This window comes from Atheta coriaria, unplaced genomic scaffold (assembly GCF_025399875.1).
Source record: "Atheta coriaria isolate IRGN ID8LTWV9N9 unplaced genomic scaffold, Caltech_Dcor_3.1 hic_scaffold_6_pilon, whole genome shotgun sequence".
NCBI lineage: Eukaryota > Metazoa > Arthropoda > Insecta > Coleoptera > Staphylinidae > Dalotia > Dalotia coriaria.
This window is the reverse complement of record NW_027045448.1, coordinates 12693161-12711809: the sequence shown is the minus strand read 5'-3', so window position 1 is coordinate 12711809 and position 18649 is coordinate 12693161. Positions and strand designations below refer to the sequence as shown.

The following is an 18649-nucleotide window of genomic DNA, read 5'->3' as shown; positions in this document are numbered from 1 at the left end:
TTGTGTTTAATTGCAAATGGCAGGGTAACAAAAAAAGCAACATCCAGTGTCTCGCGCAAACAAAGCAAAACACGCGCACGAAACGAGACGGAACGGAAAACGTCAGCGCGAGTGGCACAGCGCACTTTTATATAAACATGATGCAAAATGGCGGCGGGCGCGCGCATGCAAATGAGCCCTGCTCTCCTCCTTATTCATGAAATAAAACGCGGATGAAATTCCTGTCGCGCATGATAATTTTCGCACCGAAAGAATGAATGATAATGGCGCCCGTTCTTCGCCGTTAAGGTTTTTGTTTGTTTTCGCTCTGCTCGCGCACGGCTGCCCAAGCCAAGCCAAGCCATGTAAAGAGATAATACGAAGGAAAAAAAGAAACTCGACACGGCGCGCAGTTGGAGGTGCAGGATATGTTTGCTGGTTGGGGATGCGAGATGAGCGAGATGACTGGGGCCAGATTAGTTTCAGCGTTTCGCTAAAAATTCATGAGGTGTGCTGCAATTAAGACAAGGATCATTATGAAGTTTTAGTTTTTTTTTTTTCACCGTGCGCGACTTCAAGTGTTCATTTATTTTCACATTGGGACTTTTTTTTATATATTTAGTTGTTTATGATTTATTTGTGTGAGCAGCACAAATATAATCAAGGAATTTTAACGATGTTTACAAACTTTTCACGCTTGGGATATTAAAAGTTGAAGTAATAATATATTATTCGAAAGAATCTTAAATTAAAGCTTCAATATTTGAACTCTAGAGGGCGCGCAGCGGCGGAAGAGAAGTAGTGTAGTAGTGTAGAAGTAGTGAGTAGTGTTGCCGCTGTGCGCTGCCTTTTATTTCTGCGGTCTACCCGCAAAAAGTGGTGGGGGTACTTACCGTGGAACGTAGTTGAGTGAGTAATTAGTTATGTTAGAAGGGGAAGTATGATTTGCGGTTTTTAACACACTGGCAAAGAAAGTAAATAATTTTATCTGCATTTGTTAAATATTACGATGTGATAATGAAAGAAATGGTTTAAATTAAATTATGACCAAATCGTAAAAATGGTTTTGAAAGTTTAGCAAGATCGAAACAATTTGCGCCCTCTTCAAAGTGAAAATGTGGTGGAAATGTGGAAAACCGACGCTTTTTGGCGGCAGCCCATAGTCATAAATCAGTTTAAAGTCATTTCGAAGTCATTCCCAGCGCAATTTCGAACGCAACAGCTTTTCCACACGCGCGCGCTGTTCCCCAATCATGCTCGACATGTGGTACGCATGCGCGCCGTTCGTACTTTCCCTATTCTTAGCGAGAATTCCTTCTTAATAACGCGCGCGCTTGCTAAGCATGCCATTTGCAAATAATTGTTCCGCACCTGCTGCGCGGAAAAACGGCGCGCGCCTGCAGTTGACTTCAAAGCATCAGACGATGAATGCAAACGATGTTTATTGAAATACCGACTCCGTGCAGCTTTAAAAAGTATTGTTAATAGTTTATAATGCCGGTGGAGCACTTGTCAGCGCACAAACAGCTTGAAAACGCGCTCGTAAAATGCGCGCCGCGCGCTTTTCATTTCATTCGCATTCGGCTGTGTGGTTTTTCCGGAGCGGGCCTGAACAATCAGTTAAATGGCTTAATAGCTCAGAATTGTTTGCCGGGGACGGGGGCGGTGTTGGTTTTTGTTTTTGCGAGAAACTGCAAGTGCATAAAATGCACATTTCCGAGTGTGGCGCGACCGCCGCCGCATAAATGAAAATACAGTGAGTTTAAAAAGCGCACTCAACGTTCAGCAACAGCACGCCAAATGTGGTTTGCCGGTTTTCTAGTTTCTAGGTGCTTTAACTGTGCGAGGCCGAGTTATTTGATAAGGTTAATGGCGCAATCATGCTGCGAAATGTAAATGAAGGCGCACGAGTCGGAAAACAAAACAATTTTCCGCTTTTCACGTTCGCCACCTGGCGCGTTGGTGTGGTGTGCATCGAAGCGTGCCGGCGCGCTTGTATATTTCACCTGACGGTCCGTCGACGAGCCAAACCGCATCCACCCGAAACGCGGTAGTTAGCGCGAAACTGATATTTAAGTTGTATTATTGCATAACGAGGTGACAATTTTCGTATCAATTTAATACACTATAAAATTTAAAGTAAAAAATTTAAATTCAGAGATTTAAATTTTTAAATTAAAACTTTTCAACCAATGCGCCCTAATTAAACGCAGATTTCGACTAATGATGAACGAGCAGATTACTCCCCTTGGTTCCAAAGGATGCGAGCAGGTAGTGGCGTTGCTAATGCCCCTCGAAGCAACTTAATATCACGAGGACGTTCGTTGAAACAAAATAAATCCCCGCTTAAAACATTCGCATTTAGCGTATAACTATAATTCCGTCGAGGCGGCGACTAGGAATGCTTTTGTTCATTTTCGAGGTGGAAACAGGCAAGAACTCGCACTCTTCAGGGTCTCAATCGTGTCACGCGTTTGATAAGTAGGCTTAAGACTGTAGTAAAGACCTGCGTAATTCTCTCAACACACACTTTTCTCGTATTTTTACTCTGGAAAGTATTAAACTTTTCATAAAACGTAAAAATTTTATTTTCCACATTTAATATATTTTCTTTTAAATAATTTAACACATTGTATGTGTTATGTACGGTTAGATTCGCTAGGAATATACGAGTAGCACGCCTAGATGTTGGATTACCGAAAGGATTTTCCACGCTTTTCACACGCGGTGTTCAAACGTCTCCCTCTGCATGTTAACGTGTACACGTTTTATCCGGACGTTTTCTCTACTCTCTGCTGTATAACTTGTATTTTACACTTTATTTTTTTTTTGTATAAAATACGAGAAGTGCGAGAGTAAAACCAGGGTGGAAATTGTTAACGCAAAGATTCTGCTAAGACGCGCACTGAGGTGTGCCTAAGACTTTTCGGCCCTTCGACGTCAATATGCGACGGCGCACCTTGATTTATTAAACGCGCATTGGGAGCCGGATTTCGATTTAATTAAAGCGGCGGCGCGAGCCGTCAGACGATAAAGCCGTGAGTTGGAGAATTGACGTGCGAAAGCTCGTGTGCCTTCTTTGCGTTTACCTGTGCGAACGTTTTGCATGTGTTTACAGCGGCGGAAAACCGGGGAACTGACTGGCCGGGACGAGCGCGCTGTTTGTTTGCTTTGCACGCGTCGCGGCTGCAGCAGGAGTAGAGTGGTGTGTTGACGTTTATCTTGGCAAATTTATTAAATAAATAATGATGGATTTGCGAGTGCGGAGAGAAGCTGAAGTGTTACCGCAGCATAAACGCGCAACAGGCAATTGTAATTAAAAACACGCGGTCTGTTGAAATTGGAATTGAAATTAATTTAATTACGATCGGAAATTGTACACAAATATCTATTTTATTGTTCAGAATAAACATTATAATTATACAATACAACATAAGGGCACTAGCACACAAAAGAAATAATAATATATTATTTATTAACGTAATAAAACGTTGAATTTTATTTTAATATACAAACATTTAACTTGATTAAATAAAATGATTCCAATTGAAATTTATACCGGAATAAAAATTTATATTATTTTCTTTTTGTGCTTTGTTTCCTTTTCAATTGTAATTTCAACGACACGAAAAGATAATGTAAGCGCATACAATTCGGGGCGCGTCGGATGAATAATACTATTCGAAATAAAACGCGCGCATCCCCCGCGAAATCAAGAAAATCTCGTTTACAAATTGCAGATTTCCATTTTGTCGCCGCCGCTTGTATTCTTTCGCGTAAATCAAAGTCGTGCCGGCGACTTTTGTTTGCAGCCAACGAAAGAATTTAATTAATTCGCTATCATTAATTAAAAACGAACGCTTGTAATGAGTGATTATATTCAGCGTCACTCAATCCCCTAGGCCCAGTTGTCTTCGGTAGTGTAAATACAAACGGACGACACTCCGCCAGCAAACAAAACAAAAAGAAAAAAATAACACGATGATGATAATGGCAATGATGTAGAAGCAAAAAAAAAATCTTTTTGTTTGCACCGCCAGTCAGTCTTCAGGGGTCTTAATCATTTCGCGTCGCTGTGTACACGAGAAAAGAAACTTTGACTTTTAAACTTTGCGTTTAATTTTTCGAAGGCTTGGCAAACAAAAAATAAATTAACAAGATTGTAAAGATGATGTTTTGTTGCGTGATTTCAAAGGAATAATAAAAATGACGAAAGTTTATTAGCGCTGCGCGTCAATTACTTTTGTCTTACTTTGTCCGCGGCAGAAACGAAGATGAAGATGAAGCAGACGAGAGATAATAAGAGTAAGTGGGAGGTGTTAGGGCGCGACGTGTGATTGTTCATCGCGACAGAAATAAATTGACGCTTTTATTTCGTTGTGTTCGGATCGTTCGGCAAACAAATAATTTAATTTTCATTGACATTCAAATGAGGCGCATTGTACGCTTGCTTTTGTTGCTTTATTTCAAATCTAATTGAAAGTGTCATCTTTCTCTGCCACTTCTATTTCTGTAACAAATTATTCATAAAATCGCACTAGATGTCGCTACTTACCTCCTAATATATACAACCCACTAGCAATAAGCGTCTTATTGTCACCAATGCAGTGTCCCATCAGGGAGAAAAAGAATCCAAGCAGAATTAGTCCAACAGCTGCTCCGGATAAAACCGTACACACTCTGAAACAAACAAAAAAGATAATTTATAGTTGGTATAATTTAATTTATTACCATCCGCAAGAGATTACAAAGGTAATACTTGTGTGAAAGTGGAAATCCAACCGTTATCACTGCCATCGTCGCGTTTTCGAGAGTAAACAGGTACTGCCCTAGTGCTCATCCTTGTAGGGCCATATTGATACCGAAAACCAGCGCAAGTCAAACCCTTCTCGCTTGGCAAACAACGCTTGGCACACAAACTTACGTGTTATCACTCGCTCGGTGCCGGTGCGCTGAAATTTCGAAACTATTTATCGCCCAAGCGGAGAGTCTGCACACCAATATCTACATCTCTACACTCAATTGCTACACGCCTTAGTACTGGTGTGGGTGGGTATCTCAAGTGGTAATATTCGCCAGCGTAGTTTTGAATATTTGAACGGCGGACGCGCGATTCGCCGCGAAACTATGATACATCTATTATATCCCTCTGAGGAGCATTCCTAGTTCTAGTTAGCTGTACCTGTGCAGTTCTGCAATTATTACCGTGAGGAGAGGTTTTTGTTCGCCCAACTTTCATCCCAATTTTGAAACAGTTAAATTTTATGTAAATGTAGATTAACACAACTTCCGTCAGGGGCGCGTCACGACTTTACACCTTAATGAAACCCAGTTAAACGCTTAATATGCTGATAGCTGATATGACAGGTTGAAGGCACATTATGATGTGTAACGCGCTAGTAAATTGCGACGTGCTGGCGCGCACGGAACGTGTTAATACTAATAAATTTCATTAATTGTCATAAATCAATTCGACATTATGCTTGTGCGCGTTTGCGACTCGAAGCCGCCGAGATAACGGCATACGAGATCTACACCTACCCACACCCAGTGCCTTTCAGGCAATGCGGTTCGGAGCACACGAAGGAGCGATAGGATATAATTGTCTGATTAATTGAATTATAGACACGGAATACCGGCTTACATGTACGTCTAAATTTTGCTTTGATAATCCAGGGAATTTACTATGTGTATATCTACGAACGCATTGTATATTATGACGAAAATTTATATCTAGCAAGTAAATAAAGGTCGGGGCTGTGCATCCGCGCACAGATTGCGGCACGTGAGGGCATAGTCGGTCATCGCCAGCGTGAAAAGTTGAATAAATGCGGAAAATTTCCAGCGTTCTGGCTCGATATTAAACTTTTTGCTGCTTTCACCTCGGCGTCTAGGTCAAATATCCTCTCCGCCTAGCTATGTGGGCAGGTTGTGCGGAAAAAATAATTCATTTCTTCCTCTCGCTCCTCGATTGCGCATTTGTGGCTAGCAAAGGTCGCGCCGCTTTTTTTCCGGCTGTGGAAAACCCTTCCGAGGGTCCACCATGCCGCTGATCTACTTACTGCCGGGCTTTAATAAATTTCCGACAACTGGCGACTTATAAAAAGCTCTTGCTACAGCATCCAACTTCTATCGCTTCCATCCGAGCAAGTTTGGATCATTGAATGTTCGGGAGGAGGTTTTACATCAAGTTCATGTTCCAGCGCGACGCAGTTAGCATTCGGCGTTATTAATCGCATAAATAATAGGTGGCCAGCCAGATGCTGCCCAACTAGCTTTTTCTTCATTTGTTTTTAGTCCGCGCGAGCGGATTTGCCGTTACTGGCGGAGAGAGCGACAATTCACTCGAATCCGTGTGAGCGTGGAACTTGCGGACTTTTATAGGTTTTGGTTTGGGGAGTGAATAAACTACATTCAGTTACAATTACTAACTGACTGCTGTTTTACTGCGCATACAGTGTGTATAAAGTGTTGTTTTTATTAACACCAGTTTCTCGTCGTGTGTAGCGTCTAGTACAAAACATAAAATTTTAGCAATGTAAATGTTCTGGATAATCAAATAAATTCGAATCGCATAATTTGCGCGACGCGGGCGATTTTAATGTTTTGCACTGTGGAAAATAAAAAGCGTGCGCTCAGTGAAATGAATGGGCGTGCTGGGAATTTGGTGAGGGGATTTTAAAATTTGCGTTGCTCACATTTTACGGCGTACATTTCAATCAATAAAATTTTCGCCGTGCGCGCGCGAACTGCAATTGGAATTTCAGATCAAACAGAAAAATCCGCGACCCGTGCGCGCGGCCGGTTGAATAATCATGTCGATACATCGCACATCGATTGTAAAATTGCAGAATGTCGCGTCCGCGATGCTGTTTTATGCGCAACACGCTACCCACATGTGTGTGTGAGTGCATGCAGTTTGTTGAGGCAATGTCGGGGGTGGGTTTTATTGTTTTACGCGCCGACTCGCGGCATAAAAGCATCGCTGCACCAAATGACTCAATCAAAAAGTTTTCGAATTGAAATCCAATAATAAATATTTGATTGTTGCATTTTGTTTCGCTAAAATTAAAGTCGAAATTGAATTTTTCGATTAACCGAAAGCCGTCGATATTAAAATGTTTTATTTATTTTTACTCACTTCTATCGTGTTGACATTTTTAAATAATTGTTGTGTATTATGTGCACCACAAATAACAAAATAATTATTTTCAATATTTTTCTTCGAAAATTAATTTTTGGTCAATTTTTCGACGAAAAAAATTTATTTCTATGTCTAACAATGATAATAATAGTCGTAACTGGTGCGTAAGTGATTTAATCTACGAATCCCAAAAGATTTACGCGTTTTTAACGCCTTTAAAGACCCAAAAACTGAAAAATAAAACTTTTTCGCATGTTCAGCGCGTCGCACGCATAAGTAGCATAAGTTTGCGTTATTTTTTTCTGCTTCTCTGCAATGCAAAAAAAAGAAGAAAGTGGTCTTAGAAGGTCTGTTCCAACCTTCGAGGCTTCAACGCCGCAGACTCGTAAACCATCGCACCCGCCAGACCGGCAACGAATAAAATATGTTTTTTAACGCCGGCGCGCGTAACAAGATTTACTATGGAACATAATATTACATTATCCCTTGGATAAAAAGAACTAAATTGTAGCTTGCATTCACCCTCCGCACGTCGGACGCTTGAGGGTGGAAATTGCTGGGCTGGGTGGGTGTGTGAGGTGTGGGCGAACGATAAATCGCCAGATAAAACCTGCGCGAAGGGAAACCGCTCCTTGTTTTTGGTTTAGTAATTATAATAAACGACTTAGTCGTCCAGCAAGCCGCGCTGCAGGAATTGCCAAACCGAAAACCGTAAAGCGCCAATGAAACGAATAAGAAGGACGCAAAGACACAGATTGGAACACAGGACACCTACACACACACACATATTCCTACCTACATAATTGGTGTGTTGCAATCCTGTATTATTAATTCTTTAATTTCGGAAATAGGAATACTCCGGTGAACCCTAGGGTCGTTTGTGAATGAAATGAGCTTTAGGTCCAAAATTGAGTTTGAATTATAAAATTCATTCCGCGTTACAATTGAATTAATTAATTTAACACAATTATGCGATTCGCTTTTAAAATGTGTATTTGTTTTTTATTTTGTAATTTTATTTCAACAATTGCTTTCATTATAAAACTATCAACTTGGAAAACAATATAACACGTCAGGTTGAATCACAACAAGCCATTAATCTTATTTTTTGTTGCGAATTTTTGTTTGTAACACGATTAAAAGCAAAATTAACGAAGCGCACAGATGCTCCAAAAGAAAACTGACAGCAACAGTAATGTTTGATTGTTTTTCCACTCTTGGATTTGATCATTAAACGCCGTGTTTATTTTTATTCCGCATTAATTAGCAGTAAGAAGTCGAAAAATATAAATAAATGCTGTGCATTTCGGAAAGCTGTGCGCAGACAATGCAAATATTCACAATTAAAGTTAATGCTAATGCGGAGGAAATTAAATTTAATTAAACGCATCTAACAGCTACATTGTGTAGTTTTTTTCTTCGCTGCATTGTGCGCCGGCATGTTTTTGTGAATTAAATGAACTTGTACTTGCAGGTAATTGGATGTTTTTTGTTTCTTTTAATTAGTAAAGTAAATTTGTAATTTTTAACAAGATATTTGTTAGAATTTTATTTTTTTTGTTGCCTGCACGAAACTAATAACGTGCATAAAGGTTTAGAGTTCGTAATTAAGCGCGCGTGCAACTTGTGGGCGATAATTACGCATAAAATACGCGAACGTTGTTTTCCTCCTCGATGTCTAGCGCAAATTTCATACATTTTCTATTGTAGCGCAAACATAATGAAAATTCTTTGGTTTTTGTTGGATTTAACACCGATAGATGGCAGCACTATCACATAACCTCATTTTATTATACTAGGTTATGTTGCATGATGAAATTTTGAGGTATTATTTCATTGGTGTTAAATTACAAACTATGATGCGATAGGTATTTTCTAATTTTAAAATATCGATGACTCTGTACTCGTATTTCAAATAAACCTGTATCCTCTCGAGATTTCCACCCAGGATGCAGGTATTCCAAGTTTTTTTTTCTTTTATTTCTTTTGCAGTTGAACTTTTTTGCTCGTATTTTTTTGCGAAAGGACTTCAGTCATTCACTGAAGTACGAGTATATACTGAAAGCGGCGGCCAGGGGGTTGATACGGGGAGTTGATAGGGAGATTGGACGCCGGGACGAAAAGACCCTCGAGCCCGAACACTAGACGCGACACTTATCATAAAAGGTTTTCACCGTCCGGCTCCCGCTACCCATTTCTTCTTCTTCGCGTTTTTTTTTTCTTCTTTCATGCTTTGCGTGGACGCGCGCGCCAATATTTTCCCTCGTCGATGGTGGCATTCGAGTTACGCCCGTGTTTTGCCGAGAAAAATGGGCCCGGAAAGTTTCTTATAAAATACATACGAAATGGAGTGTAGTACAGACGCAGAATGGCCGATGATTTATTTCGTTTTCATGGTCAGGCGACCGAAACCAAGTCAGAAAGTCACACAACTCGCCCTCACACTCTTTTATTGACATATTTTCGCCGGTAATATTTTTTGCAGTAAATTTATTTTTGTTTTTTATTCATTTCAGTGCGGGATTGAACAAGTTGAAGTCGAAGATTTGACTGTCTGGTGGATTATGCGGGGACGCTAAGAAGGTGCAACCGGCTTCGTGGTGCTGGTACAATCTCAGCCTCAAAAAAGCAGTGAGTTGATTTTTTATTATCTTTTTCGAGCGCTCGTAATGCGGACTTAATCCGATTGCTGTCTCATAGAAAACGCGAGAGAAGCTTCTTTAATATACAGTCTGGTTCAACAAAAAAATTAAAACCGCATATTTTATCACCAGAAAAAATAAAATTACCTCATTAAAAATCCGCACTACACTTTTAGTTTTAAAAATTTTGCTCGGCGAGTAAAAAATTCATTTTCTTTTTGTTTGAGAAGTGTAGGTGTATTCATAAATAGTTGATGGCATTTGTGAGTGCACTCGTCGTGGGCTTGCCTCAGCATTTAAGCGTTCTCCTAGAGATGCGCATTAAAAGTCGGAGTGGAGATTTATGTCATCGTTCGAATAAACGATGATTAATGCACGACAAAATTGAAATATGGATTTTTTGCGTAAAAATCTCATTCTACACTCGCAAAAATTCAATTTCCCGGGCGATAGTTCACGTGTCCACGTTTCAATCCATCCGTGGTGGTGTGTCCATAGTTAGCTTTTATCTATTATATCGATAGAATGCCGCTGGAGAGGCTGATAAATGTGGTTTGCTTTCGGGAGCGAATGTTTTCGGTTGTTTTGCTTCGGATTGCCACGATTAGCACCACAAAATGTTTAACTGCGTATCAATCCACGCTGTGCGAATTTATCAGCGCGAAAAGCTTTGTGGTTATGGTTATAGTTTCACGGATACAAATCCAAACAGTTGAATAGTCAAAAGCTTTGAATTTGAATAGAATTTTGTATTCCAATAGAAATTTACTTGAAGAGGATTAAAAATATTATGTTTTGCGTTTGATCTTCTAACCTGGCCTCGCTCCGAAATTCACAATTTATTCACACGTGTATGAATTGTGTTGGAGGCGTTGGCGGCGCGCTATTACCTTGACGCGCGCGCTTTAATATATGTGATTAAATTCTAAAGTTGGCGGCGTGCGAACACCGGCGAAGAAGTGCTTTCGTCGCTATTCTAAATCTCGCGCGCGTCTACGCAAAGAGTTTTAGGTGTTAATAAGTTAACTTTGCGCGTTCTTCATCAGAGCGCTTATTTCTTGCGCGCACAAGAAAAGGATACACATTCACACTCGCACGTGTGTGTGCATGTCTACGTATGCAAATTGTTTCCAAGTTCTTCATTAAGTTATGTTAATAACCCCGTATGAGAATCTACGCGTATTAAAATACCGAAATTGGGTATTTCTCGTGCGTAATTTTGTTAATATATAGTTGAGTTGGGTGTGTAATCACGATGAGATGGAGATTTCGTACATTTATCATCGTTAAGTCTTTAGTGAAACTTGCTCAGGCAGAATAAGTTTTTCAACGCTGAAAAGTATTGAAATTTTCACAGCGCCATCTATGATACAATGGCTTAGAAATAATTTTAATGGCCGAAATCATCGAAATCAATCATGCGATAAGTCCATTATCCAGTTACTTAGCAAACAATAATGAGTTGCGGGCGGCGAGCCGGCAAACAAACGATTGTTTCGAGTTGGATAACTGGGGCGCACGCTCCGTCGGCGCAAACAAAGCCGCTGCCGCCGCCGCCACCGCCGACAAAAGGCGCGCAGATAAAGAAATCGCCCGTTTCGGTCGACGTCGTCATAATCGCTCGCGATTGCAGCCCTCCGCCGCGATATTTTCTATATCTATACGTACATTGCGAGTGTATTACACTCTTTGGAGCGTAATATAGTTCTTGTTCCTGGGTTGGCACTGTGTGTTGTTTGGTTGTCGCCGCCACAAGGAAAACATTAATAAATCTCCAAAGATAAATATTATTCGGGGTGCGTCGCGGCCGTCATTTATAACAAAAAGTGAAAAATAAGTGGAAAAATCTCGAGACACTAATTGTCGTGCATGAAGATGAATGATCCGAACTTTTGATTTATTCCGCGCGGGGATTTAGCATATTAGATTAATCACTTGTTTGATTTTTCAACATGCCATTAGGGGTGCGTCTAGGAGGGCGCCCGCGCGGAGAGGTTTGTGACGGCGGCGGCGGCGGCGGCAGAGTGCACGCTCAGAGCGAGTGTGAATAATAAACGACTTTCGGCCGTCCCTTGAATCGGTTTTTCGCCTTAGGAGGCATTTGTGTCTGTCTACACGTACTTACCGGGGTCGGTCCGCATCTAGCGCAGAGTTTTGCTTAAATTACATGCATTTTAACTTTCTTATATGCGAAACTCGATTTGAATCGGCCGAAAACTACATTTTTCATCCAAAATACACTCGCGCAACCACATTTTGCATTCTGGGCCAACAGCAAACATTTTTTTAGAATTTTATTTAGTAAATCGAAAAAATTTCTTAAAAAATTTCATAAAAAACTATTTTTTACTCTATATAATGAAGATGTAATTAAGATTAATGATATACACCAGTTTTCTGATAGATTCCTTGCATATTTTTATTAAGATTAATTAAAACTTTTATTCTGTTGTTTTTGTTTATATAATACCATATTGCATCTTTCAAACTATATCTATGTAAGAATATAAGATGCTAAGAGCGTAAGACAGTAAGAGCCTCCGGTTTAGTGTCGTAAGACCGAAATTAAACTCTCGCCATCGAGAAAAACGATAAAAGCACTCCTTCCCCCGCCTCCTGCTATCCTCGAAAACAAAAAGCAGCAAAAAGCAAAACTTTCACATTTGCATATCTCGCGCTCGACGTCGTCGCCGAACGCCGAAGATCTCCGCGCCCCGAAACTTTATTGTTTTAGCGTTTTCTCCGCGTTCAGTTTTCATCAACTTCAAGAAACACTCCTGCAGCAGCGCAGCGCTGCGACACAGTGCAGGAAAACTTTGTGTACACTGAATATCCACGAGCACACGAACCGAAACACTGGGTACACACATCTTTTTTCCGCATGTCGCGGCATTACGCGTGTGTCGCCACCACCCCTCAAGGGGGTCGACCCCGGGAGCCTCGGGGATGTCTGGCGTAATGCAAGGCGACTTTTAAAACTTGCGCGCAATTTTATAGCAGACTGTGTTGGGTGTAAAAGCATTACTTTGCATTTATTTCCGTGCGTCAACACATCAGCCGGCATTACGCTCGTGGTTTTATCATTGTGAAGTTTTCCACTCGAAGTGAGAGCCGCATAGTTCACATCCGTGTTTAAATATATCACCTTCAAGTTAAAAACTAAATAAAAATATTTTAAAAGATAAAATATCATAAAAATGCACTAATGAATAATATATGGCGTTGGTAGTTAATATTTACACCTGGAATTTGCTTATTTTGAAGTAGTTTGAATAACATTTGGTGTTTATACTTAAACTTTAATGATTTCATGCTAATGTTACACCTTTGTATAAATTGCACATTGCATAGTGTTGGCATGCTCATTTTTACGATATTGCGTATATCGTTATTAAGGTCATAAATGTTAACGGCGAATAAGATGATGGCGGCGTACCGCCGCTGTCGGTTGGCTGAGCGGCGGTTAATTCGCTTCGGCGTCGTCGTTCGAATGGATTTTATATGACTTGTTATGGGATTACGCCGCGCCGTTGCTAAGAAATGCAAATGCCACGCAAAATAAATATATTGTGATGCACTTTCGACTCGGAACTAACCGCATTATGTGAATATAATGGGGAAACTAGTCAAAACTTAGATAATACCAGCTATGACATCATGAACAGCTCCATAAAATATTATACAGTGTGTTAAACTTTTTTCTTCACTCTGAAGAAGAAAAAAACCGCGAGGCAATTTAAAACTTGAACTGATTTTCGGTCGCGTCTAGCGCAGAAAAAAAGTCGCCGGTTTTTTTCTTGTGTGTGATATGGCGGTGCTTCCGAGTACATTAGTCGAAGTGCTTCGGGTGCTGAATGCGCATACATATTCCACCCGATACGCTATCATTATAGATATAGATGCAAAGCATCAAGTTCCCACCGCCAGTGGAAACTAAAGAAAAGCAAACAAAAAAGACACGAGAATAACACACAAGCGTGAAGAAGAGGGAAGTATAGAAAGGAATGAAAAGTTCAATTCCTTGATGATATTCCTAACTTTCATGTCGTTTCTCATACCTACTCGTACCTACTACACGCTGATAACTCGGGATAAAGTTTATAAACTTGCTGAATCCCCTTGAACACCGAATAAAACTAAAATTTAAAAATAAAAAAATAAAAAATATTTTTATTATGCGCTACGGGTTCATAGATGGCGCAGTGAGCGGTGCCATTTTAATAGGTAATAAAAAGCGATAATAGGTATGAATTTCTGTTTGATGCACTAACGAGTGCGCAAATAAAAGCGCGCTAATAATACACTAGTCAACATAAAGGTGGATTTATTTATCTCTGCACTGCGCTGCGTTGCTTTAACGAAGTGTTGTGCTTTATACTGCGAAACAATGCGCACGCTGTTAGTTGTATAATCAAGTGCAGCGCGGCGTGTGCGCCAATGGACTTCGATTTTATTCGCGAATAATATAATAAATGGGCGAGCGTCGCGAGCGCAATGATGAAAAATGAGCAAATGCGACGCGAGCGTATTAAACGTCAATCATATTTGCGTGATTCATGCGACGCGCCACAATCGAATTCGTCATTTTCCGGAATCACACGCCAGGTATATCCATGTATATGTGTGGAGAACTAATAACTTTGAGCACTGTGATGAATATTTTCATTTATAGCAAACATTTGGTTGGGTGTTGATAAAACGAGCTTTATGCATCCATAAATACAAATAAATGGATTAATTTTTGATTTTGGGCGAATATCAATTTATATTTTAAATTTTGATGATATTTGACCTTGAATGTTAAACTTTGGTCATGAATAATTTACGCCGAGTCATTAACGTAAGTAATTAATACAATAAGCGAGTAGTTGAGCATCTGTTGGACTCGGTTGGGGGTTTTTGGCCCGGTGTTCTTCGTCAATATGTCGTTGTGTGGCGTTAATGGAACGCAGTTAACTAACCTCATGCGTGCGATGAACACGGGCGCGAGGTCCAGCGGCGCCCACACGCCCAGATCGGACGCCTTCACGTCATGCCAGCCTTGGTACTTGACGAGGGAGCACGCCGGCGACGGCATATCTGTAACAAGTAACGAAAGCAACCGGTAACAACTTGTAGTCGAGACCATGGAACACATACATCTACATCAAGAAAAGGGTGCTTTGGGTTTGGTGAGGTGTGAGTAGTTTCACGCCGAAACTTTGCAAGCGTGAATTTCTTGCTGGCTGCGAAGAGATTAAACTCGGAAATTCGACCAGCCGGTTATAAGTGAGACCATGACGAGATTAATTAACCTCTAGCCAAGTCCAGAAGCGACACAAGACGCAAGACATCTTTGTTAAGAGCCAGTGACAAAAACAACTATTTTATAACTATTTATCTTTAAGCTTATCAAACAACAAACCGCGAGTATCATCAGCACAACAAGAAATTTTAAGCGCCTTGAACATAAACGCATCAAGACATAAAGTGTTTATGTTTAGTTGGTAATTTTCTGGCGTTGGCGAAATGTTTTCCTGGTATTATGAAGGTTTATGGTGTTTTTTTTTTCTTCTTCGCGCGGGGGCGGAATTTCAAAAGACATTAAGTAAATGCAAATAAAATTAAGCGAAATGGAAATTCGCCGGCGCAGGGAGGTCGTAAAATTTTTGCCCCGGGGCCACACTGAGTGATATTGAATCGTTATATTAAGATTTATGCATTTTTTATCGACGCGTGCGCGCGCGCGTGATCGAAAATGTGCAAAGCACTTTTTCAATCAAGACGACGCGCGACGCACCCCCGCCTGCCTTGATAGCTTTATAATGGGCTTTGTATAGACTTTCCCGAAGATAAAGATGCCTTTTTTGCCGGCGCGAATTTTCCTGCATGCCACCATCGCATGTTCCTCTACAAAGTGCTCGAGAGGCGTGGACCCAAAGGTTTTTATCGTCATCGAAAAATTTGTATGTGCTTTTAATGGACTAATAATGGAGAGTCGTTCATCAAACCAATTTTCCCGGGGATTTTTTGCCCGTTGCGAGAGTTTCCAAAGGGGTGTTTAGGTTTAAGAGGATTCTTTTTTTCGGTTTGTCGTGTGGATTTATTTCATATATAAGGTTTTAGCCCTTTTTTTTCGAGCGGGGTCTGTATGAGTATTCATCACATCATCCAACGCCGAGTTTTAGCCGTAGATATATCACATTCTTCGGGGGTCTTTGCAGGTGTACGTGAAACGTGAAACGCAGGAGCAATATTATCGAATCCAAAAGCGCACGTCTCGCATCCTTCATACGCTTATAGAAAGCTTCCAGCGTCGGTGAAACATGGCTGCGTGGTGGATTTGCAGAATGCTTGCTTTGTCAGGGGTGGTGCATGCTTCTTGCGGGGGCGGCATGCGCTGATGTATATACACCGAAATGATATTATCCCGTTGGCGTCTTCGTGACTTGATTATCTAATAAAAGCACCTTTGACGACGCAAAAAACATCAGAAAGTTGCCAGAAATCAAATATTCAAGGTCGTTGCGAAAAAGTTTTTATTTCTGAAAAGTATAATTTACATACACAATGGTTTATATTTGTTATCCAAGCAATAAAAAGGTGTTTATAAATATTAGATAAGCTCAAGAATGACAAATAATGTTGACGCGCGGTTTTTTGCTCGCGCGCGCAAGAAAAACTTGAAAATGCGTTCACGCGAGTTTATTACCGAAAAAGTGGAGCGAGTGCTTTTTTATTACGACCATATTTTCTTCAGATATTGTTATTTACGACGCTTGTTTATAAGATGCGCCGTTGCGTACTTTTTAAGACTTTCCAGCGTTATCAATTTTAGTACGCGTATGTTTGGTAACGCATAAAACCCGCCGAAACTGCACCGCAGTGTAAACAAATAAAATGTTTCATTGTTTATCTCTGGAAAATATGAAAGGGTTGTGTATATTTTGCAAGAATAAGGAAAGTACGAGAGGAGTGGAGGGGGGAATATTTAACGATTAATTTTAATTTGCGGTCGCTTCTTGCGGTTGTTTTCTTCGTCTTTGTCGTTTTCGGGGGCATGATAAATTGCTTGGCGTTTCTAAAATATTGAAAAATGTTCGGCGACGCCGCGAAACTTGTAGCCCAGCAGTCGGAACAAATTGCTAAAATTTTCAGTGATTTATAATGATGTCTTTTATCACGAGATCCGGATCTTTTGTTCGCCTAGTTTCAAAACTAACACGCCCCTCATTCTTAATTTACTCCGCGCGTATAATGACGAAAATGTTTATTTAGTGGCGCGCGCAATCATAAAGTATAAAATTGACTTCCACACGCCGGCCGAAATGCACACGACATTAAATGTCGCGGTGTACAAACACCACATTATCCCTCCGCACATTATGCGGACGCCGAAATTGTGCCGCCCCCGGTGCGCGCGAACAAACTTTGCAAATTAACCGGAGCCGACGAGACTACACGGGACTTTTCGCCACGCCGTCGACTAGCCTAACGGGTTGCCTAACATTGCTTGCTGTTTTGTGGAGTGGGGGGCGGCGGCTGGAACCCGAAACCGTAACCTGCGGAAAGTGAGCGCTTGGCTAAAACCCATCAAGAACACACACTTAGCTCGTAAGCAGTTATTAAAGACTACGAGGAAATAATGAACGAAGGGGGTAAGGAAGCCGGAACACGGCGGCGGACGGAGGTGGTCCATGCGCTTGGGAAATTTAATTATCTCGAATTTCGCCGCCGCCATGCGATGAGCGACGAGCGGCGAATATTGATGCGGATGGGAAATTGTGCGCGAATTGACTAATAATCACACAATTCGTGACACACTGTATACTCAATACGAGCTATTATACGCGTATACAGGGTTTATCGATAGATGTCGCTGGTAAATGTCAAATATTCAATAAGCGATGCAGCGCGCTGGAATTCCGAAACATTTTAATTATGCACCAAACACAAAACGGCCCCCTGCGGATGGCTTGATTATGAATTGATCGCGCCAGCTCACGCGTGTGTTCTTCATTACACAGCAACGATGTTCGACTGGTTGCCTAATAAAATCGAACAACGCTATTGCAGCGTCAATTATTCCAGTACATAAACGAACCGCTGGTGTTTGCGCCCCGCCGCCCGACGACAATAAAACGTCAAACGAATTCCGTCGAGCGACAAACGACAACAATCGCGCGCCCAGCCACCGCCGCCGCCGCCGCCAGAACAAAGCCGCGCCCCGGCCAGTCGCAATCTGTTCAAACTTCACACAAATCACGCCGTGAATGAACCTGGCGGCTATTGATATAAACCGTACATCACCAGATAATGATCGGTCGCAATTAAACAAGCCGCGGCGCGGGCGGGTAACCGCCTCTCTCGCGCGCCCGCCCGCACCCGAAATTTCGCATGCTGGCGGCGAACGCGGTAACACCACCCCGGGCACGTAGCGGACCCGACCTTAGTACATCATTTGCCATCCGTGGCAGGTGCCCTTGATCTATAATAATCTCTAGCTGTAGAACTTGCATTGGTATTGTCGTCAAGAGGGTCCAACAATACAATGATAAATTGTATCTGTCCAATGCGAACAAAAAACGACAATACGAAAACAATGCGCTATTGATTGTGTGCAGATTAAAATTGCTTGTGACAAATTTATCAACTTTTGTGAAGACCTTCAAAGTCAAAGTGAGCTCAAAACAGCTCAAAACTTCCCCCTTTTAAGTTTTCACCTTTTGAACTCAAAAGACCCGCTGTGCTTCTTAATATTCCGCGCTGATGTCGACTGTCGACTTCATTAAATTGGAGCTGCTTCCCGGCGAGGCTTTAGGTGCTCTGATCAGAATGCCCGGATGATGGGATGACGAGTCCTAAGCCTTTTGTCTCTCGTCTTTATATTCGTTGAAGGTTCAAC

General features: G+C 41.3%; 1 protein-coding gene and 1 long non-coding RNA gene across 3 annotated transcripts in view; one reads left to right on the top strand and one right to left on the bottom strand.

Annotated features, from left to right (window-relative positions):
• The window catches only part of LOC135793843 (uncharacterized), an 89935-nt gene that overhangs the window by 8901 nt on the left and 62385 nt on the right, over positions 1-18649 (top strand). For both annotated transcript variants that reach the window (XR_010548730.1, XR_010548729.1), the window contains one exon: positions 9640-9754. This is a non-coding gene — a long non-coding RNA (uncharacterized lncRNA). The remainder of the gene's footprint in view (positions 1-9639; positions 9755-18649) is intronic.
• Positions 1-18649, bottom strand: part of LOC135793839 (uncharacterized) — a 39002-nt gene that overhangs the window by 3619 nt on the left and 16734 nt on the right. Inside the window, exons 3-4 of the mRNA XM_065304950.1 lie at positions 14727-14844; positions 4535-4659 (exon numbers count right to left, since the gene is read on the bottom strand). Coding sequence (XP_065161022.1) covers positions 4535-4659; positions 14727-14844 — 243 coding nt within the window. The remainder of the gene's footprint in view (positions 1-4534; positions 4660-14726; positions 14845-18649) is intronic.